Source organism: Oncorhynchus tshawytscha, linkage group LG10, assembly GCF_018296145.1.
Source record: "Oncorhynchus tshawytscha isolate Ot180627B linkage group LG10, Otsh_v2.0, whole genome shotgun sequence".
NCBI classification, from domain to species: Eukaryota; Metazoa; Chordata; class Actinopteri; order Salmoniformes; family Salmonidae; genus Oncorhynchus; species Oncorhynchus tshawytscha.
In genome coordinates, this window is record NC_056438.1 from 24,016,780 (window position 1) to 24,041,194 (window position 24,415).

The window sequence follows — 24,415 nt, forward strand, 5'->3', positions numbered from 1 at the left end:
TGTGTCTGTATATGATGCAGAGGTTCTTAACAGTCAACTTCTTTTTTAAACCTACCTAAAAATGCTTAAAAATGAGTTATGATACAGGGCTTTCTAAAAAACAGTGAGTATACAGCATGGAATGATAGCTGTAAAAGCTACAAAACACCCGTTTGTGAACATTTTACGTGTTGTATGTCCAAAACAATTGGTCATGTCTTTTTGTACTACTATCACATCATGGTGATAACAATTGTTCGTCACTGTTTATCTAACCACATTTAATTGTTTGTTATTGTTCTGTCCCATTGAAGTATTTCAATGTTTTTAATAGTTTGTTAACTTTAAGAGTGGGGCGAACCAAAATGTACATGCAATATAAAACAGACATAAAAGTCCAAACGATTCGTTCTGGCCAATGGACCCTTTCCCATTCTTAAAGTTAGTTGGCCTCTTTGATTATCTTCCCAATAATTGATACACAAGATCAGCTCATATTTTGGATCCAAAGTTGATGTCGGAGAGCTGTGAGCCATCTTTGAATTTACACGACATGGCCAAAAGGATGCGGACACCCCTTCAAATCAGTAGAATCATCTGTTTCAGCCACACCCATTGCTGACAGGTGTACAAAATCAAGCACGCAGCCATGCAATCTCCAAAGAAAAACATTACCAGTAGAATGGCCCTTTCTAAAGAGCTCAATGAATTTCAATATGGCACCGTCATAGGATGCCACCTTTCCAACAAGTCAGTTAGTCAAATTTCTGCCCTGCTAGAGCTGCCCAGTCAACTGTGAGTGCTGTTATTGTGAAGTGGAAACGGCTAGGAGAAACAACGGCTCAGCTGTGAAGTGTTTGGCCACACAAGCTCACAGAACAGGACCGCCAAGTGCTGAAGCGTGTAGAGCGTAAAAATCGACTGTCCTCAGTTGCAACACTCACTACCGAGTTCCAAACTGTCTGGGAAGCAACGTCAGCACAATAACTTTCCATCAGGAGCTTCATGAAATGGGTTTCCATAGCCAAGCAGCCGTACACAAGCCTAAGATCACAATGTGCAATGCCAATCGTCGGAGTGGTGTAAAGCTCGCCAACTTTGGACGCTTTACCATCTGGCAGTACGACAGAGCAATCTGAGTTTGACGGATGCAAGGAGAACGCTACCCCCAGAATGCACAGTCCCAACTGTAAAGTTTGGTGGATGAGGAATAATGGTCTGGGGCTGTTTTTCATGTTTCGGGCTAGGCCCCTAAGTTCCAGTGAAGGTAAATATTTACGCTAAAGCATACAATGACATTCTAGATGATTCTATGGTTCTGGTGGCAAAAGTTTGGCGATTGCCCTTTCCTGATTACATTGCCCCTGTGCACAAAGCGAGGTCCATACAGAAATGGTTTGTCGAGATCGGTGTGGAAGAACTTGACTGGCCTGCAAAGAGCCTTGACCTCAACCCCATCGAACACCTTTGGGATGACTTGAAAAAGTGACTGCTAGCCAGGCTTAATCGCTCAACATCAGTGCCCTACCTCACTAATGCTCATGTGGCTGAATGGAAGAAAGTGTCCATATACTTACTTTTGGCCATGTGGTGTATATTATATTTAATCTTCCAGTACATCACTAGATAATAAGATGCATATAACTAATAATGGCTCTCTGAACACAACTGATCTGGTAATAACTATACCAATGGATAGTCAATCATAAGCACAAACAACAGTCTAAGGCCATGACTAGCCATGCAAAACTTTGATCAATAGTCACAATGATGACATTATTATCCACAGTTGAAGTCGGAAGTTTAAATACACTTAGGTTGGAGTCATTAAAACTTGTTTTTCAACCACTCCCCAAACTATAGTTTTGGCAAGTTGGTTAGGATGTCTACTTTGTGCATGACACAAGTCACTTTTCCAACAATTGTTTACAGACAGATTATTTCACTTATAATTCACTGTATCACAATTACAGTGGGTCAGAAGTTTACATACACTAAGTTGACTGTGCCTATAAACAGCTTGGAAAATTCCAGAAAATTATGTCATGGCATTAGAAGCTTCTGATAGGCTAATTGACATCATTTGAGTCAATTGGAGGTGTACCTGTGGATGTATTTCAAGGCCTACCTTCAAACGTAGTGCCTCTTTGCTTGACATCATAGGAAAATCCAAATAAATCAGCCAAGACCTCAGAAAAAAAATTGTAGACCTCCACAAGGCTGGTTCATCCTTAGTAGCAATTTCCAAACGCCTGAAGGTACCACGTGCATCTGTAAAAACAATAGTATGCAAGTATAAACACCATGGGTCCACACAGCTGTCATACTGCTCAGGAAGGAGACGAGTTCTGTCTCCTAGAGATGAACGTACTTTGGTGCGAAAAGTGCAAATCAATTCCAGAACAACAGCAAAGGCCCTTGTGAAGATGCTAGAGGAAACGGTAAAATGAGTCCTATGTCAAAATAACCTGAAAGGCCGCTCAGCAAGGAAGAAGCTACTGCTCCAAATCCGCCATAAAAAAAGCCAGACTAGGCTTTTCAATTGAAAATCGGGAAAAATATCGTACTTTTGGAGAAATGTCCTCTGGTCTGATGAAACAAAAATGGCCATAATGACCATCGTTATGTTTGGAAGAAAAAGGGGGAGGCTTGCAAGCTGAAGATCACCATCCCAACCGTGAAGCACGGGGTGGCAGCATCATGTTGTGGGGGTGCTTTGCTGCAGCAGGGACTGGTGCACTTCACAAAATAGATGGCATTATGAGGCAGGAAAAGTCTGTGGATATATTGAAGCAACATCTCAAGACATCAGTCAGGAAGTTAAAGCTTGGTCGCAAATAGGTCTTCCAAATGGACAATGACCCCAAGCATGCTTCCAATGTTGTGGCAAAATGGCTTAAGGACAACAAAGTCAAGGTATTGGAGTGGCCGTCACAAAGCTCTGACCTCAATCCTATAGAAAATGTGAATGGGCAGAACTAAAAAAGGGTGTGCGTGCAAGGAGGCCTACAAACCTGACTCAGTTACACCAGCTCTGTCACGAAGAATGGGCCAAAATTCACCCAACTTATTGTGGGAAGCTATTGGAAGGCTACCTGAAAAGTTTGACCCAAGTGTAGCGATTTAAAGGCAATGCTACCAAATACTAATGGAGTGTATGTCAACTTCTGACCCACTGGGAATGTGATGAAAGAAATAAAAGCTGAAATAAATCATTCTCTCTTCTATTATTCTGACATTTCACATTCTTAATATGAAGTGGTGATCCGAACTGACCTAAGACAGGGAATTTCTATGAGGATTAAATGTCAGGAATTGTGAAAAACTAAGTTTAAATGTAATTGGCTAAGGTGTATGTAAACTTTCGACTTCAACTGTACATACTACAGATGTGGTATTTCTTCCTCAAACAATCCATCCTCTCCTTGTCTCCCCCCTTCACCTGCTCTTAATTGAAAATACATGACAGGGGAAAACCAATTTGGTGGAAGCTTGCTTCAGGCTGGCTTTCACCTGGACACATCTTTCAGGAGAGGAGGTGAAGGATGGATGGTCTTTATAGACAATTGAGAAAAGAGCCAAACACTCGCTCAAATAAGGAGCTGATGTTAGGGTATAGTAGCAGCTTCCATTGTTTTCTGATGGGAAGCACAGTGTGTTTTGCACCATCAGTGTTGTAGGACAAATGTGTTTATACTTTTCTGCAGGAGTGGTTGGAATTGCACTGTGCAAACTTCCGTCACTGATTGTGAACAAAAAAACTCCTTTAACATATCTTGTTTCTCGCACCTGCAGGTGATTGATTTCGATGACGGCTCTGGCTCAGTGTTGAGAATTCAGCCCTTGCGTACGCCCCGAGACGAAGCCATATACGAGTGTGTTGCCTCCAACACTGTTGGAGAGCTGAGTGCTACTACGAGACTCACTGTTTTACGTGGTAGGTGCTGCTTTCTCCACAACCAAAATGCTAACTCCTCTTCCTTTAACTCTCAGTTTCTTCAACTAACCAGGTAAGCGAGACTTTCTTTGTTTCTATGTCTGGTCTGTCTGTCCCCTTTCTTTTCTTTTTCTCACACTTTATTGTACACTTAGTTGAATCTCAGGTTTTGCCACAGTATTCCACTCATGTTGAATTTACTGACTTAATTGGTCTTACTCCATTAGCGACTTAGCCAAATATGGATTTTCTAAACCAATTAACACATTTCTTACAGTTTCCTGACACAATAATTAAGATGCTGGTTGAGTTATGCAAAGTAGTTTTCCATTGCAGGCTCTTGGTGTTCTAATGGAATGCTGAGTGCTATTCAATTCGGATTTCATTTTACTTATCTGCTCTTGCTTTAATATTCACTTAACTGGAGAAAAAGGTATGACTCTTTGAATCAGGTTTAAAACTAGTTGCTAATTTCATCATATTGTTCATGAAATATCATACTTTAGATTTTTTTATAGTTTTACCATAACCTAAGTAAGTGAGATTCCTGTATTTTATTTTATTAAAAAATGTTCAACCCTTTTTCTCCCTAATTTCATGGTATCCAATTGGTAGTAGTTACAGTCTTGTCTCATTGCTGCAACTCCCGTACAGACTCGGGAGAGGCGAAGGACGAGAGCCATGCGTCCTCTGAAACACAACCCAACCAAGCCACACTGCCCATCCAACCCGGAAGCCAGCCGCACCAATGTGTCGGAGGAAACACTGTACACCTGGCGACTGTGTCAGCGTGCACTGCGCCCGGCCCGCCACAGGAGTCGTTAGTGCGCAATGAGACAAGGATATCCCTGCCGGCCTAACCCGGACGACACTGGGCCAATTGTGTGCCGCCTCACGAGCCTCCCGGTCGCGGCCGGCTGCGACAGAGCCTGGACTTGAACCCAGAATCTCCAGCGGCACAGCTAACACTGCGATGCAGTGCCTTAGACCACTGCGCCATTCAGGAGGCGAGATTCCTATATTTTGTTGTAACTTTGTAAATTGGTCTCAAATCTAAAGTTATCTGCTGATACCGCAGTCATAACCACTGCCACATACCATACATATAAAAAGCAAATGTTTATCTTGATTACACACATCTTATTCAAACGCAAATGCTTACTGGCCCCGGACTCAAAAATACATTGTACTTGTAGACCTATCTCTCTAAAGCAGAGACTTGTTGTGCTCTGAATGGAGAATTGGCTCTAAAATCCCTTGACACTGAATGAGGTGTGCTCCATTATCCTCCACAATTACACAACAGCTCCCCACCTATAGAAAAGAGCCAGCTCTGTATATTCTCTCTGAAGCGCCTTGTCCTCTCTTCCTTATCACCACCACCGAGATGAACAAAAGGCCCCTGGCACGGTCCCCAAGGGCCCTTTGAAAAGGAAAGGTGGCAGATTCTCATGCAATCTCTCCCCTGTTAACGCTATGTCTCTTCACGTGTGTGTTCGTGTTTATGTATGTGTGTTTATGTATGTGTGTAGAAACACAATAACGTGCACACACACACACACACACACACACAGAGAGACTGGCGAAGGAAATGAGTGTCACAGCATCTGCTTCACTGAACCTGTGCCTCTCAGCTCCAATGCCAAGGCATTAGCATGTATATTACCATTCCATTCCACTTTGTCCCTAGCTATACCTACCCCTCCTTGTATCCCATCACCAGTTTGAAGGTGAGCGAAACAGCATATGCCGCAGCAAAAAGCCCTTCCTGTGTTGCAATAAAGTGATGCTCTCTGGTCAAGACAGAGGAGAGTATGTCTCTCACTCACTCATGCAGAGACCCAGGCATACACACACTTTCACATCCCATCCACACAAATCCTCAACAGACCTGCCAATTTCTACCTGAATGAGAATATTCACCAAATAGTTATTTTTCGGGGGCTTTATGCCTTTTCTCTAGAATGTGTATTATAACCAGCACAACCAGCCAAATTCAAACATTGTCAAAGTTGCAACGCAACTTATTTTGGAGGCCTCATGTCTTATTCATGTAGTCTACTGAGCTGGGGTACAAGGGTGAACTTTTACATTAGAGGGCAGGGTGGTGGGTATAGTTTGAGGACCATGTAAGGGTAGTGTACTTTTACGAGGTTACATTTCAATGCATAATACATAACACAGAAAGCCATAGAGATACCATTTTCTTTCTGCCTTGTACCAACAATACTCTACGTATCGCTGACATGGTTCTGTATCTCCCTTGGAGAATATAGTATGTCTGTATTTGCACGCCAATATTTATTTGGGAAATTCCTCCGCCAGGTTCTTTATTTAGTGTTTGATACCACCAAAAATTCCAATCTGAGTTGAATCTATCGGCGTAGCTAGGAGCTTTAGAGATTCTCTATCCCACCTTGTATACCTCTTGCCGAGATGCTGCAGCCACACAAGGCTGCAATAGATACATAAACTAATCACCTGATGAAGACACTGCTAAGTAATACATATAAAGTGACTGTTCATTTAGTTCATTTGAGCTCTAGTGGCCTGTGCTAGGAGATTGGTTAGCATCTGTTTCTGGTAGCTTGCTCCAGGAGGAGATAATGGCTAATTCCATAAAGGGGGGGAAAAGTAAAATTGTTGTAATTGCCACAGTCATGAAGCATCAGGGCTGCGAGGTGAAGGATCCAGTGGCAGAGATATTAGCATTTGGATGAGCCACGGACTTGATGGGAAATGCTATTAGCAATGAACTTTCCTGGCTTAAAGAGAGAAAGTCATTTGCATGAAAGGCGAACCGCTAGCATAATGATGTTCGTACCCGAAATCTACTTGTCCAATGAATGAGGGCCCTAGTTTGCATATTGTACTTTTTTCCCCCCTTGGATCTCTTTCTCCCTCTGTTTTGATTAACTCAGAGATGACTTAAGTCATATGTGATATGGGTGTTTGAATTAAGGTTGTCTGATTTGAAATTGGAATTGGAAAACGGTAGGAGATGAAGGGTGATAAAAGATTAAAGAGAAGCAGATAAAATGGTACAGGAGTCATAGTGTAGTTTTGATACCACATATAGCATACAGTACCACCTTATGAGTCATAATACCCATAAAACCTATCGGTCAAACGGGGAAAGGGTTCCAATCATTTTTCCACCGTTCATTTTTCCCATCAGGGATTTTAGAAACACTTAAAATAAGGGCTGTGTTTCATGTAGGTTTACCCTGGCATGATGTTTAGATAACTGTGTAAATCTGTCTAAGACAAGGTGACTTTTATCAATTTATTTGCCTGTGTTTACCCCCCCAAAATGTAATGCCAATTAGCTGCTAATGTGGCTATCATAAAGAACGACAAATGCCATGATGATCTGGACGAGACTGCTGAATCGAGGCAAAGATAAGTATCTCTGGATTAATTATCTAATGTTAGCTAAATGTAGTCATTAATACATTGTCTACATTTCTTTAAATGGCCAATTTTGTGAAGTGTATTGTGTTTGACCACTAGGTTTTATGGGTATTATGACACCTCCAATGTGGGGCTCTATTGGATTTGAACATTTGATGTTTTCCATCTGATTTTACAACATGTGTTCTGATACAGCAGGACATTTTGCATATTCCCCCAGGACATAATAACACATAATAAGACATAGATCCTCAAAATGTTCAAGTTGATTGCACTAGACAATATGTGAGCCAAGTGTCCACACTCTATAGATGGAGATAGAACCATCAGTTTATCATTCTATTCTATATCCATTACATGTCAGCTGTTGCAATTAGCTATAGTTTAAATAGTGGGAAATTCAATTAAAATAATCGCCTTCCTATGTAGGCACCCAAACACAAGCACATACCTCATTTTACAATCGCACAATCGTATGCTATTATCACGTGGTATGGCTGTGTCAACTTTCTTCGCTGCAGATTCAGTCGTGATTATGGAAGTTAATGTATCCATATATTCCCATTATACTGTGAACAGCGATTTCTCTCGCCATTCTCACAAGCATGCAGAGTTGTGCTGATGTGCTCAACTTGATAGTACGAGTGGAAAATAGAAAGACTCTCTAGTGTGACGGAAAAAAGCCCTAAACAAAATCCATTATTTCTGTTTGTAAAGGAGTGGTGCAGGGTGCTCTCGCTCTGTAAAAGTGACCACGTTGTAGGAAAGGATTATCTTTTCACCCATAGCCAGAAGAAGCCTGTAGACTATAGCTTATAGTCTACAGGCTATAAGTGTAACTTTCTACACTTTGCAGTCTTCAGACACTCAAGAAGAATATAGTTTGAATAGTGCATATCCATAATACGGAATGAGAAAATTCCTCAGAAAACTAAGGCTGAGTTTACACAGGCAGCCTAATTCTGTTCTTTTACCCAATTATTGGCAAACGATCTGATCTGATTGGTCAGAAGACCAATAGTGGAAAAATATCAGAATTGCCTGTGTAAACACAGCCTAAGTGCATGAAGGAATTAAGTGCATTTGCTTCTGTAAAGAGAAGAGGAAGATAATATAATTCCACCCACGTAAACCAATAAGAATGTCCATTAAAAACTGATTTGTTTGTTGGTACTGTATGTATTTGTACGCCTTACTGACATAGATTCACAACAGTGATAAACTTAAACCAATGTTCCCAGTCTGAAGTTCAGAGTCAGAGTAGAACCCATACAAATAATATCCTGTTCTTTATTTTATCATTCCCCCGAGTTGCAGTGGCCAGACTACGCTTGCTTTTAAAATCCAGCAAAGAACAGAATAAGTCTAGACCAAGAATATTCGTAAGCACCACACAGACATCACTTTTTTTTTTACTCCTTTTCACCATACTACTTTGCATGGATTTGCATTTCAAATCCACTAGGAACTACTTTTCTGTGTCGTGATGTAGGGTCTTAATACAAATTCCTCACATTACTTTGTTTCTCTGCAAGTTTCTCTACTCTGTACTCTACTCTGTATCTCAGGTTGTACTTCAAAGAAGCACAGCCCGAAAGAAAAAACAAAACATTGACTGAGTGCTCAAATTGCTCGTGAAGCAAATAGCTGGCTCAGCTGTCTTGGACTGCCAGAGCAAGGCATGCAGTGAGGGCGAAGTGGCTATTGTAAAATTGCAGAGCCTGAGATCACTATGCTTGCAAAAAGCAATGCAGGAGGTGAACAAGGCAGCATAGGGGGCCAGGAGCGAGAACGCTATTCAGTTTGGTTCACCGGCAAGTTCTGTAGACGCCAAGACCCAGGCTACAATACAGAAGACTCGGAACACTCAATTGTGCTGCAGAAGTACTTTTTTCAATAAATAGAGGCTTTCAAAATCCCGCTGACTTCAACATCAGGTGAACTCCTTTCGAGGGGAAGAATACATGGAAGAATTATAAAAGTGCCTGAGACAGCCGTTTTAAGTGTATCAGAAGTTCTGTAACCTTAATTGTGCATGGGTGAAAAAAGAACCTCCATCATCCCATACTCTTGTCTGAGATGTTTGACCCATTCATGTTTCCTAAATCAGCAGAATTGTGCATTTCTTACCGGTTCCCGGGCAGTTGAGTAACAGGTGGAGCGTGGCAGTTGGTTATTTCCATCAGGGCAAAAAGTAGTCATTTGTAGGGAAATTCCATCAGGCCTAATTGAACAGACACAGATTATTCAGACTTCCCATTATGGATTTTCATTACACCCTCTTCTAAACGCGTCCGTAGACTGAGGTATTTCATCAATATTGTCAGATTGTCCCTGTCTTCTATAAATCTGTCCAGATAGATAGCTTTTGCAATATGTGCATTTTTCAAACAACCACAAGCCTCTGAATGACTGTAAAAACTGTGGCGACTCTGCACATTATAATATAAATCTGCTGGACAAAAGAAGAGTCTTGTATTGGCACTCCCCTCAATTCTAAATCCCAGTCTCGTTCATCACCAAAAATGGAACAGATAATGACAAGTTATTTATGATTGTAATTAAAAAGATTGAATCGACTGTCTTCGAAGAAATTGATCTTTCGGTGGAGGATAATTCTCAAAATGTCTCTGCTTAATTCATCGAGGGGGAGAATCAGTATTTGTACAGTACTGAGCATGATTTAAGACGAAAAAGAGCGCTGACGTGGTGTTTAGCAAAAAATGACCCACGTCTGGCTGCTAACAAGATGGATGTGAAGCTTTACGGTCCAATAGCGGGTGCGAAAACATCTGCTGAAGCCACAAAGGGACTGGGATGGCACTGTGAAAATGATAGATAACATGGTGGCCAGGATGGCACAGTATTTGTTTATTATTAAAGTAAACACAACCCCCTGTAAATGAATCATTATCAATTCGGAGAGATAGGGACAGTTGTTTTCTGCTTGGTGCTCCCAGACATCATCCAGTGTCCTATGTAACAACCTCAGGTTGCAAAATTGGGGGTACAATTAGTTGCTTTAATGATCGAAAATGCTAATGTCTTGTCACATCTCCTGACAACAATAATTTGACTTGTTAATGGCCCCAAAAGGTTGGAGAATACAAAAAAAAAGCCAACTAACTAATTTCCTACATGGACACGCCAGACAAGGCCTTTTACAAGCAAATTCCAAGGCCTAAACATTCCAATACCCAGTATACACTGTATACAACAGTATACACTGAGTGTAAAAAAGCATTAGGAACACCTGCTCTTTCCATGACATAGACTGGCCAGGTGAATCCAGCTGAAAGCTATGATCCCTTATCGATGTAACTTGTTTAATTAATTTCAATCAGTGTAGATGAAGAGAAGGAGACATATTAACAAATGATGTTTAAGCCTGGAGACAACTGAGACACAGATTGTGTATGTGTGCCATTCAGAGGGTGAATGGGCAAGACAAAATGATTAAGTGCCTTTGAAAGGGGTATGGTAGTAGGTGCCAGGTGCACCAATTTGAGTGTGTCAAGAACTGCAATGCTGCTAGGTTTTTCACACTGGAGTCAACATGGGCCAGCATCCCTGTGAAACGCTTTCGACACCTTATAGAGTCCATGGTGTGCTTAATGTTTGGTATACTTAGTGTATTATGCCCCTAAGTTATGCAATTTTGGTGAGAGATACCTATCTATGAACATACTGTAGGTTTCATTACACTGATGACACTACCATACAAGTCAAAGGGCGTGTCAGGAAATGAATAATAGCTCAATCATTTCAATTATCTCCATTAGTAGCATTATAACATGTCACAAAGCTGGAGAGGCTTATATTTTGCGTATAAGTAGCCACCTGCACACACCAGTCACAATCATCGAATTGACAAGGGGCTCTTTGGTGGAATTTGTCGTCGTCGTCATTACCTTTGAACATTCCGTGGGCTGTGGGGACTTAAAGGTCGTCAAGTGGGAGTGTATCAGTCTGACTCAAGGGGTGCTAATGCAGGTGCTTGACTTTGATCTTGGCCATACTCAAGTCATTTTCTACTAGATTAATCGGGCACTTCAGGGTCACTCCTAATGCATCTAACGATGCTCTCGAGAAACCTCTTCAAGCCTGCCTACAAGGGTATTGCTAATTAAAGCCAAACAGCTTTAGACTGGCAAAAAAACAAGGTATGGGAGAGCCTAACTTTAGTTGAATTATTTCAAATGTGTTATACAAAAGTATTTAAGTTATTTGCGAGGCCACATGACATTCTTTGCTCATTCCGCTGATTTTTGTGGCTGTATAGAATACATTGAGAACAAGTCTCTCAAACCAAACGTTTACCACGAGTTTCAAACTCACCTTTCAAGGTTCAAGTGTCCTATGACAAGACCTTGAGCCTAGAAATAGCCATTTGTGTAATGCATGCCTCAAAACCACCCACGTCCCGTGGAGACACCCCAACTTCTGCCGCAGTAAATTCTGTCTGCTTAATTGAAAAGCATGATGTAACCCGGTTCCATTAAGGCCTGTTGGGACACAAGTTGTCCGTTCTTGTTAGTCCAAGAATGACTAATCTCCACTTTCTGCAGCAAGCTCTTAGCCCCAGTCTTTTCAATTATTTATTTACCGTTTTCCTCTGGCCATTTATGGAGCACTGCCATTCTCAGGTGGACATGAACTTGTATAAAGTCTGTTTTCTCAGACATGGATGAGCACTGAGACATGACCTGTAAAATATCACAGTGTTGTTATACTAAAAAGGTGAAGTTCAGGGAGAAAATTGGGAAGAGTTCTTACATTTAAGAGCATGGCTTGCCTTACATAAACAAAAGCAACCTGATTTTTAACTAAACTTGTAGGACATGGTCTTTTAAAAATGTATCTATCCACCTGAAAAACGAATTGATGAATACTGCAGGAAAATAATGTGCTTCATGCACAGTTCACACCAGGTCATTAGGAACACCTGTTTGACCAAACTGACCCGTTTGTTTCTGAAGGTAAGGCACATGAAGGTTAATGAACCAATATGATATCTTACAGGCAGACCTTCTGTCTTGTTTTCCTAACCAGCAGGGAGGCTAACCTTGTCTCCGACACTGCCCTGGTCTCCTGCTGGGACGGGCTTCTGGCCTGGGTCTGTGTCAAAACTCCCTATCCAGATATACAGTAGCAATCAAAAGTTTGGACACACCTTCTCATTCAAGGGTTTTTCTGTATTTGTACTATTTTCTACATTGTAGAATAATAGCGAAGTCAACAAAACTATGAAATAACACATGTAGTAACCAAAAGAGTGTTAAACAAACCAAAATATGTTTTAGATTTTAGATTCTTGAATGTAGCCACGCTTTGCCTTAATGGCAGCTTTGCACACTCTTGGCATTCTCTCTTGGCATTCTCTCAACCAGATTCACCTGGAATGCTTTTCCAACAGTCATGAAGGAGTTCCCACATATGCTGACCACTTGTTGGCTGCTTTTCAATCACTCTGTGGTCCAACTCATCGAAAACCATCTCAATTGGGTTGAGGTCGGGCGATTGTGGAGGCCAGGTGCAGCACTCCATTACTCTCCTTCCTGGTCAAAGAGCCCTTACACAGCCTGGAGGTGTATTTGGTGTCATTGTCCTGTTTAAAATCAAATGATAGTCCCACTAAAATTTGGACTCATCAGACCAACGGACAGATTTCAACCGATCTAATGTCCATTGCTCATGTTTCTTGGCTCAAGCAAGTATTTTCTTATTAGGTGTCCTTTAGTAGTGGTTTCTTTACAGCAATTTGACCATGAAGGCCTCATTCACAGTCTCCTCTGAACATTTGATGGTGAGATGTGTCTGTTACTTGAACTCTGTGAAGCAGTTATTTGGGCTGCAATTTCTGAGGCTGGTATCACTAACAAACTTATCCTCTGCAGCAGAGGTAACTCTGTGGTGGTCCTCATGAGAACCAGTTTCATCAGGGTGCTTGATGGTTTTTGTGACAGCTCTTGAAGAAACTTTCAAAGTTCTTGAAATTTTTCAGATTGACTGACCTTCATGTCCCAAAGTAATGATGGATGATGGACTGTTGTTTCTCTTTGCTTATTTGAGCTGTTCTTACCATAACATGGACTTGGTATTTTACCAAATAGGGCTGTGTCACAACACAACTGATTGGCTCAAACGCAAGAATGAAAGAGATTCCACAAATGAACTTTTAACAAGTTGTTAATTGAAATGCATTCCAGGTGACTACCTCGTGAAGCTGGTTGAGAGAATGCCAAGACTGTGCAAAGCTGTCATCAAGGCAAAGGGTGGCTACTTTGAAGAAACTCAAATATAAAATGTCATTTTTTTGTATATTTTTATTTATTTTGCACTTTTTTGGTTATTATGTGATTCCATATTTGTAATGTCTTCACAATTATTTTACAATGTAGAAAATAGGAAAAATGAGAATGTTCTTCATACATAGACCTTGATGAAAAGGTAGTGTGTGTCAACTAGGCAAATGAGAAAGCCAAAGCAAGACTACACGGAGGTCCATGAATGAGTAGGTGTATCCGAACCTTTGACTGGTACTGTATGTTGTGGAACAAAATGTACTAGTTAATGATTAGTGGATGTGATTGTATTCCTTATCTCAAGACTGGGGAGGGGTAAGGTAATTGTCTGATCTCTACGTTACCTTGAGGGAGTTTTATGGGAATACAACGAAAGATCAACTGTTATTGTTTATCTCAATGCTACATTTATTCAGAATTTTTTACAGGAGACCTGGAATATCCAAACTTCATTAAATATACTGTACATAGACTGAGTGTACAAAACATTAAGGACACCTGCTCTTTCCATGACATAGACGGACCAGGGGAATTCAGGTGAAAGCTATAATCCCATATTGATGTCACTTGTTAAACCACTTCAATCAGTGTAGATAAAGGGGAGGAGACAGGTTTAAAGAAGGATTTTTTAGCATTGAGACAATTGAGACATGGATTGTGTATGTCTGGCATTCAGAGGGTGAATGGACAAGACAAAAGATGTAAGTGTCTTTGAATGGGGTATGGTATTAGGTGCCAGGCGCACCGGTTTTGTCAAGATCTGCAAAGCTGCTGGGTTTTTCACATTCAACAGTTTCAGGAATGGTCCACCACCGAAAGGACATCCAGCCAACTTCATACAACTGTGGGAAGCATTGGAGTCAAAATGGGACAGGATCCCTGTGGAACGCTTTGGACACCTTGTAGAGTCCATTCCCCAACAAATTCAGGCTGTTCTGAGGGCAACTCAAAATTAGGTGTCCTTAATGTTTTGTACACTCAGTATATGTCACACAAATACATGATGCTATACACCTAAATACAGCTCAAATACAGTTCTTCAAAGTAGAATGTACAATACATAGCCCAAATGATTTTGAGCAGGTTAGACGTACAATAATAGACACATTAAAACATGAGGATAATTAAATGAATGAAAGTACTCATGGCATTAAGCATGAAATCCTCAAAAGGGCTTCATCACAGACCGGAAAGCATCTTTATGAAAGAAACACCAGTACTACTCTGTTTATGTATTCCTAGCCACATCTTCTTTATTTACAAATGTTTATTGTGCTCAAAAGGAGAGATTGGAGGTTGATGGACTGTTAAAACCAGAGCTCCCTAGCGTACGCCTCCCGGATGATGAAGAAAAAAATAAAGTCTCGCATCTCTGATTTGTGTTTGGCAAATAGCTCTGAGCTTTTTTGAAGTAGCTTTTCTTTTTCTTTGCTCCTCCTCTGAATATTACTAATCATAACAGAAAAAGTGCTGATGGCAGATAAGATGACGAATAAGAATTTTTTACCCCACGCTAAACAAATGAGGTTCCGTTTTCGAAGGAAAATTGATTCATCCCTCAGGGTAACAGACAGCAAATGGAATATGCTAAGTGAAAACCTAAACAGAGGCATAGGGAGCGAGGGAAGGAGGGGGGGGAGATGTGGAGACACCCAGACAGAAAGAAAGAAAGAGGTGGATATAAAAGGATGAAAAGACAAACTCATGTAAAGATAGGAGGCTGGAGTCACAGGAGGACATTCTGACAAGAGAGAGGTAGACAAACAAAAAGCGTCTACCTATTATTCTCTATAAACCTCTCTCTTTTCAGCTTTCCCTCCCTCACGCCACCCTCCATGCTCCCTCAGGTGATCTCCACCACTCAAAGGTAGTACATCTGTCTGAGCTGAAGTGCAGTCTGCAAAGCTGGGTGAGCATTTGAGTCAAAACAGAGCTTTGTGCCTGCCTGCCTGGCCAGGCCTGTGGAGAGAAGGCCCCAGTGTCCGTCCTTCTCCATCTTTCCTTTTCATCTTTCTCTTTATCCGTCCATTTCAGCCCAGCTGACCCCCGGGGCATCCGACACACACTCACTCCCGACCTCTCTACCTAACCCCCTCTCTCTCTCGCTCTGCTCTCTGTGCTTAAGTGTAAATAGAGGGATATCATGGTCAACTTATCATGTTTATGAATGTCGCAGCTCTGAGAATACGCACAGGCCCCTTGCCAGCAGTGCAGTGGCATTACATACAGGTAGGTAACTGCCAAAATAATGGAAACACTTGAGTAAATGGGGGATACAAAGTATATTGTGGTTCCTGAGTTAATTAATCAATTAACATCCCATCATGATTAGGGTCATGTATAAAAATGCTGAGCAGGCCATTATTTGGCTACCATGGATATGACCCCTTAGGATGACAATGCTCAGAGTTGTCATTGTCATCCACAGAGTAGTCATTGTCATCCACAAGTGGTCACTGAATGGTTTGATGAGCATGAAAATGATGTTAACCATATGCCATGGCTGTCTCAGTCACCAGATCTCAACCTAATTGAACACTTATGGGACATTCTGGAGTGGTGCCTGAGATAGCATTTTCCACCACCATCCAAAAAACACACAATTATGGAATTTCTTGTGGAAGATTGGTGTCACATTCCCCCGATATAGTTCCAGACACTTGTAGAATCTATGCCAATGTGCATTTAAGCTGTTCTGGCTCATCATGGCCCAATGCCCTCCACCCACAGGGTGGAAGTGTAGGCTAGAGGTTAGAGTATTGGACTAGCAACTGAAAGGTTGCAAGTTCAAGTCCCTGAGCTGACAAGCCACAAATCTGTCATTCTGCCCACTGTCATTGAAAATAAGAAGTTGTTCTTAACTTACTTGCCTAGTTAAATAAAAAAAGACACTGTAAATTGGTGTTTCCTTTATTTTGGCAGTTACCTGTTCATCTCTGTTGCACTCAGGTCAGCTGATGTAATCTACTAGCTACTGGCCATGACAGATTGGTGACTGGGCTACAGGGACTGCGGGCATGGAGGAACAGTGTGTGGAAGAGGCCGTTTCTACGAGAGACCGTTTGTCCTCGTAATGAATCTCTCATATTAAAAGAGCAGTCATTTGTCCTGGTATTGACAAGAGCTAGTGTTTTGCGTACATTTATGCGGGGGAAAAAGTTTTAAAAAGATACAATTAAAATACATTTTTATTAGTCACATACAACAGGTGTAGACTTTGAAATGCTTATGGACGAGCCCTTTCACAACAATGCGGAGTTAAAAAGTAAGAAAATATTAGGGGAGGGGGGAGTAAATAGTAACACAATAGAACAACAATAACGAGGCTATGTACAAGGAGTCCCGGTACTGAGTTAATGTGCAAGGGTACGAGGTAGTTGAGGTAATTGAGGAATAATGTGCATAATGTAAATAGGGGTAAAAGTGACTAGGCAATCAGGATAGATCATAAACAGAGTAGCAGCACTGAAGAGTGTGAAAGGGTTTCTATGTGTGAGTGTGTATGTGGCGTCAATATGCATGTTTAGTGTGTGAGTGTGTTTGTATATGTCTGTCGGAGTGTCAGTGTAGTATGTAGAGAGTGGGGGTAGAGTCCAGTGAGTGTTATAGAGCCAGTGCAAGAATGTCAGTGCAAAAAACAAAAGGGGTCAAAGCAAATAGTTCAGCAGTCTTATGGCTTTGGGGTAGAAGCTGTTCAGAAGCCTTTTGGTCCCAGACTTGGCGCTCCGGTACTGCTTCCCGTGCGGTAGCAGAGAGAACAGTCTATGACTTGGATGGCTGACACCGCCTTGTATAGAGTTTCTGGATGGCAGGGAGCTCGGCCCTAGTGGTGGACTGGGCCGTACGCACTACCCTCTGTAGCTCCTTGCGGTCGGATGCCGAGCAGTTGCCATACCAAGCATTGATGCAGCCAGTCAAGATGCTCTCAATGGTGTAGCTGTTGAACCTTTTGAGGATCTGAGGGCCCATACCATTGATGTGCGCCATGACCAGCCTTTCAAAGTGTTTTATGACTACAGATGTGAGTGCTACAGTGCGATAGTCATTCAGTCAGGTTACCTTGGCGTACTTGGCACTGGGGCTATTGTGGTCTGCTTGAAACATGTAGATATTACAGACTGGTCAGCACATGCTCTTAGTACGCATCCTGGTAATCCATCTGGCCCTGCGGCCTTGTGAATGTTAACCTGTTTAAAAGGTCTTATTCACATCAGCTACGGAGAGCGTTATCTCACTGTCATCCAGAACGGCTGGTGCTCTCATGCATGGTTCAGTGTTGCTTGCCTCGAAGCGAGCATAGAATGTATTTAGGTAGTCTGATAGGTTTGTGCCACCAGACAGCTCGCGGCTGGGTGGTGGCACAATTATTAATCCATAATCATTTGCAGTAAAGGATTGTTATTGTTGTTAGCTAATCGGTTTTAAACCCCCTTTCTATACATAGACTCCTGGACTTTTAAATGCAAGTTTTTCAGTGTCATCCTGAATGAAGAATGACTGGGCGTGTTCTTCTGTGAGTGAGGTTTTGGAAAATAGAAAATAAAGCAGCCAATGATTAATTGATTGACTCTGCAACAGAGTCCCCATAATCTTACGCATTAGCCAAGTGTGTTTTAATAGCAAATAAGAACCATTCAATGAATTATGGAATCTCAAAGGGGATTTATAAGAAAACAATCAGTGGAGAGAGCGAGTGGGGAGAGGATGCTATTTTTCACTGAGACAGAATGGCTTAGGTTAGAGAGCTTTCTCCTCCCCCACCCTCTAACCTCTCTCTCTCTTCCCTACTCTCTCTGTGTCACGGCTGACTAGGTTTGTAGGTAGGAATCAGGTGCAGAGAGCAGAGACTTCCAGGGGAAAAATTAACTTTATTCCGGCACCGAAAATTGTAATGCCCAAAACACAGGGCGCAAACGCTGACCAACCCAAACACAGGGTAAACATGGTCCGGAGCACAACAACACCTATGACACAAACGTGAACACAAAAATAATCCTGCACAACAAAGGGAGGGTTCCACAATCTTAAATACGGAAACAAATCAAGAAACACACATCGGAAACAGGTGCAACTCATAAGACAAAACTAACAGAAAAGGCATCAGTGGCGGCTAGTCCCCCGAACGGGGGAGCCAACTTCGGCAGGAGTCGTGACACTCCGTCTCTCCCTCTCTCTCTCTCACCTTCCCTTCCTCTCTCTCTGCCTCACTTTCCCCCTTTTTTTCTCCCTCCCTCCCACCCTCTCTCCCTCCCTCACTCTCCATGCTAAAGAAATTCCCATGCACATTTGTAATGGGATACCTAGGTACTTGTCAAAGCTGATACATTATTTTAATGAGCAGACCGGACACAATTTCACAACTCATCCTGTTCAAACCCACAGGCGATGGAAGGTGAAAAACACAGCAGAAGTTGAAAATGCACTCAGTCCCAGCAATTTTCACAAATTTAACTTTGTGGTCTGTAAATTAGCATAATTTTTAAGAGGAACATTTGTTGTGCAGGGTACAGTTGATGCCAATATCTGTTTGGGAGGCATGGTAGAAATACCACAGTCCCTTACTACTGCACTTGGAAATAGGCTAAATAATAGATTTTTATCCTACTGTACAATTGTTTAATTGCCTTTACTGTCTGCTTGTAGGACCTTGAATACACTCACCAGTTACAACTATATCACACGTAACTCAGTTACATACTGCATAGATAGTATCAGTGCTTCCCAAACATTACTGTATAGGGTCCCAATGTCTGCTAATTTGTCGAGATGCTGTCTATTACTCAACGCATGGTGCGATTACACGACTATCAACACCAGCTGTACTTGGCTCACTGTTCCAAATACCTGATACTGTTTACCCAGGGTCAGCCAATCCCAGATGTTTACACAGCCGAGGTAACTGGGCCAGGGGCTTTCACTGCAAAGTTGAACTATTCATTTGCTCTCCAAATCCCCAGGGGATTACGGAGCACCGACAATTCCCGCATGCATCTGTGAATGTCAATTGTCGGGAAGATTTTATTTAACCCCCCCTTTCTTTTTTGCTTCAAAGCCACTAGTGTGGTATTTTCACCGATCAGATGTTATCAAATGCGGATGACTTCCCACAATGTAACATCAATGACTTCCCACGATGTAACATCAATGACTAAATGAGTTTCAACCCCCAAAAAAAAAAGACTGGAGCCCAAAAAACCCTGCTGTGTTTTAAGGCAGTTTGTGTTCTCTGAGCTTTGTACTGGTCTACCAAGTACAAGCCTGAATTATATATTTGGGAAATCCCCCATGCATGCTGTGCCTCGTTTACTAAGTGCTGGTTATGAGGATTGCGTCTGCCACGATTGTATTAGTACTTTGACGGTTATATAATACCTTTTGATGTGAGGAAGCTTACGGGGGGATGTTGCTAGTCATGAAGTCGGGTGATGTGGCTTGAAGCATATCATCTGATGTTGTATAGGATGGATTTAAATTCCTAAATGTAATGCCCTAATCAGACGAATATGATGCTGCAATACACCAATATAATTCATTCAGTCACATGATCTATCTGACATATCTCGATGTAAACATCAAATACTATTTTGGGAACTGTTATTGTACTGTATGTGGTGTGTGCTGTCTTGAATTATATTTAGTGCTCCATCCCAACCTTGAGAACCTTGCAGTTCTCAGTGGCAGTTTTGACGTGTGTTTCTCTGCATGGTTTGCTACACCAGCCCCTCCCGTGAGATACTTGACTCCATTGATGGTCAAAGATCATCACTTTCACTTGCATCTGACGTACTCCAAGTATTCTGTCCGAGGTGACATTGAGACGTTGATAATCTGACAAGGAATCCAACAGAATCCCACAATCGAGGCGGATCCAGTTCCAGTGTGATGGGCATACATGTTATTACAATTTTCTCAGTCACTGAGTCTTAAACAAGCCCTTTGTGGACAGCAGTGTGTATTAAAGGGATCTGTTGTGTTTGAGTAGCTTGCGCTGATGTGCTATCAGTAAAGAGAAGTCGATTGACAATATCAGTATCGCAAAACTCCTAGTGGCCAATAGCCATACACGCCAAAGAACTCAAGCCTAATCTCTCTCTCTTACACACTCAAACACACACACAACCATTATCCTAGTCCATATCGAGACCACACCGTCAGCACACCTTTTATCGGTTGTGATGCGTCAAACAATTGTACAATTCCTGCTTCACATGAACTATTATCTGTTTAACACAAATAAACATAGAAAATGTGACCATACATTTTGGATGTGTCACAAAAGCATAATTAAGGTGATAGCTTTCCTGTTTCAGACAGTGACAGAGACAGAAGGCCTGTGAAACCAAGATGTCAGCATTAGGAAATTGTTATGACTGTTTTTTATTGTGTCAATTCTAGACCCTTTATTCATTCTCTGCTTCCTCCACATGTTCTGCACTGAAACATGAATAATACATCAATTTTGAAATCAATTTATTTCATTATAAGATATAAATTGTATTAAAGCAGATTTCCTTTGGCCAAAATAACCCGGGAAGGGTATGTTTATAAGGGAAATCTAATTTCCAAGACCTCTCTTAGCCTGTCGCCCTATTTCCTGTTTCAAAGAAGCTCATTTAAATCACAGGCAAACATGGACAAACTATTTTCAAGCAATACAAAGCCATTTTTGCTAACCCTTGACCCTTTTCCTAACCTTAACCTCAGTCTCCTAACCTGCTAGGTTAATTCTCCTAACCTGCGTGGCGTAAGTTTTCCTAACCTGCTATGAAAAAGTCACTTCAGTATCGAAGTGGAGTAAGAAGAGTGTTTCCTCAGTCAAACATCTGTGCATGCACGATAATTCAGTAATATGTGAGTGACATCACAATGCACTTTCAGGGTCCAAAAATTCATACAGGGACAAGTTTCACCTCTGTAAAGGGATATGGACAAAATGATGGATGGATATGTGGAGAAATACAACTCTAGTCTGTCTATCAAAAGGCTCTCTGAGGTGGAACTGTCACATTTTAGAATATCCCAACCCAGCTGTACGTTGCTGATAAAGCAAAGGTGGGTAGATTTAGAGGCCTGTCATCGTTGATGTGCTCGACTGTAAAATATCACATTTTTACCGCTTTGAGAACTGCGCCTTGTAAGTAGAGTGTGGGGGAAGACAACAACGGGACTGTGAAAGATGTAGGGGAAAACAGAGATTGAGAGATAGAGAAAAGGAGAGCAAATGGCGTCATACGATTAACACAAAGAGGCATTAGTGTCTGCCTTTGTTCATGAAGAACTTTTACATTTGGTCGAGTAATTTTGCTTGAGAGGAAACAAAAGCATAATTAACAGTTCCGCCTCAAATGCCAAAAACAACATAATTGAATACATCAGTTGAACTGGTGCAGAGAGAGGAACATTTTGTTGAAAAGGATTCAGGTTTGCCATTTAGTTGATGTACTAACACGTGTGTATTGAACTTTATGGAAATGTAAACAGTTTGTCAAATTAGGGTGAATGATGCCATCATTGTACAATAAGCTGTTCTGTTCAATTCCACACAACATTGCTTATTTTTCTTCAAAAGTTTGTTTCAACCATTAAGCACCTTCAAGTAACATACTGTAGTCCATGGCCAAACAAAATAAACACTGTTTTTCCATCACAAAAGGATACCAAATCCTAGGCATGCTACACTGCTACGTAAACACCTGGGTCACATGCTGTATTGAAACAGAGGGGCTGGCACAGATTAACTCTATAACTTTAGTGTTGCACAGTCCGTCGTCTTTGTCGAAAGGAATTTACCCACACGTCCCACACTGTTGGACATCTGCCAGCGTCCTGGGATTATGGTCAAGTCCTGAGTGCGTCATGGCTCCAGTCATCCTTAGATGGCCTTTTCTGGCAGATGTTTTCGGCCTGCAGATTTCACTTCCTTCATCTATGTCCTGAGAGATGATTTATTACATGATTTATCCCGTGCTCCGGCACCATTTTTCATACGCTAAGACCATTTCCATTTAGTCCTCTCCCGAGGTCACTGCACTCTGTCTTTCATTCTCTCGTTCTCTCTCTCTCTCACTGATCTGTGTGCATTGCATGCCTGCACTTGTAGGTCACTATTGTCCAAGTCCATAAAGCAACCAATACTTAATTAGAACCCATTTACAATAAATGCCCAATCAGCAAGCCAGGCCAACTCAATTGTCATTGGAGGAGTGTTACAGAAGCAAAAGAGACAGTTGGTTAACACTACTAACCTGGGGAAATTCTTCATCTTCCAGGCTGTTACTTCAATTATTTGGCGTTTTGATAGCAGATACATTTCTAATCAGTGTGCCTTAACTGCACATTACACGCTATACTGCGAGAAGAAACGGCTGTGGTTGACGCTGCTGTGGCATTTACGGAGGAAAGCAAATAGTTTACTGTCACATTTAAAAGGAAATGGAAAATGTTTTGTGGGCTTTTTGTGCTGGCTGAAAAACCTTATCTCGCGAACACGGAGAAGAAGACTAAGAGCGCATCCTAAGCTGGGCATGCTGTACAACAAAGCTAAAAGGAGTGAGAAATTTTAAACGGATGGGTGTCACACTTGAAGAGTTCCCCCGCTGACATTCCAGCATTCCGATAATCCGCCATTTTCAGGCAGGAGGGATTCCCAGACCACAATGCGTCTCAGCACGCTCTTTCTCCTGCGTGGGCTCACAGCAACTGACCTGTGACAGCCTCTTTAAGTAGATTGTATCCGCTCAAATACGTCCAACAAATATATCTTATTATGGCCTGTGGGGATTTTCCCAGAAGAATAACCTCAAGCCTGGGGTGAAAAGTTTTGTTCCGCCTGGGGGGGAAAAGCCCTGACTGGATCCAATCCCCCGTGCGGCAGGCACGAAATTAAAGCCGGAATGTGACCGGAAAGGTTTATGTCTTTATGGATTCATTTTTTAGGGGGAGAGTACACCGCACCGCAGCAAAGGCTTATTTCCTTTCCTCACATCCCTTTGTACTTATTAGGTAAATTTGGAGTTGAATGCAATGTGATTTATGGAAACCTATGCCCTACCATCGCTGTATTGGAAGTGTTGACTGACAGATTTACACAATATTCCACAACCCAATATTCTAGTCAGGATCATGTGAGGGTGACAAAGAATGTCACACAGGAAGTGCACTCTTCCTGACTTCCTCTCCCCAGGTCAAGTCTTTGGAGTGTCAACAGGAAGCTGTCTGTCAAAGAAGTGGTTTATAATCGTTCTGTTAATCTTCTGTCAACGTTGAGCAAATATCAAGTGGCAGAACTAGACATTCAGCCCCTTGGTTCAGCTGCACTGTCACCTCGCTGTGCTAATGAATCGTTTCCCGTCGAGATAACCACATTAGGCCCTCAATGTTCTGTAAACAGGGTTCCCCCTCCTCTCTCCCTCTATACACCATTGCGCAAACTGGGCTAAGTTGGTCGGGTAAACAGTAACTAATCACATCCCAAATGTTAGTCTGGTCTGTCGAGACTCAATTAGCCAGATTTAATTAGCGGTCCTCCCAAGGAGAATATTACTTATGTTTGTCTGTTGTAATTACATGACTGTGCAAAGGGGGTGTCATGCCAGTGTGTTTTCTGAGAGTTCTTTGGGGTTAGGGGAGAGGAGTTTGGTGGTGGTAGTTGAGACATTTACAGGGCTGGTTAGTGTTACCAAATGAGTGTTTTTTAAAATATACTTGTATGGCTACCCTTGTCATTGTAGAGAAGCATGTTGTTAGGGAGACACTGCGGAGACATGAGAGTGAACGATAG

At 41.8% G+C, this 24,415-nt stretch overlaps 1 protein-coding gene across 32 annotated transcripts in view; it reads left to right on the plus strand.

Moving 5' to 3' along the window:
- LOC112259973 (receptor-type tyrosine-protein phosphatase delta) overlaps window positions 1-24,415 on the plus strand; it is a 600,208-nt gene that overhangs the window by 487,084 nt on the left and 88,709 nt on the right. For all 32 annotated transcript variants that reach the window (XM_024434700.2, XM_042328371.1, XM_042328363.1 and 29 more), the window contains one exon: window positions 3,775-3,916. In XM_024434700.2, coding sequence (XP_024290468.1) covers window positions 3,775-3,916 — 142 coding nt within the window. The remainder of the gene's footprint in view (window positions 1-3,774; window positions 3,917-24,415) is intronic.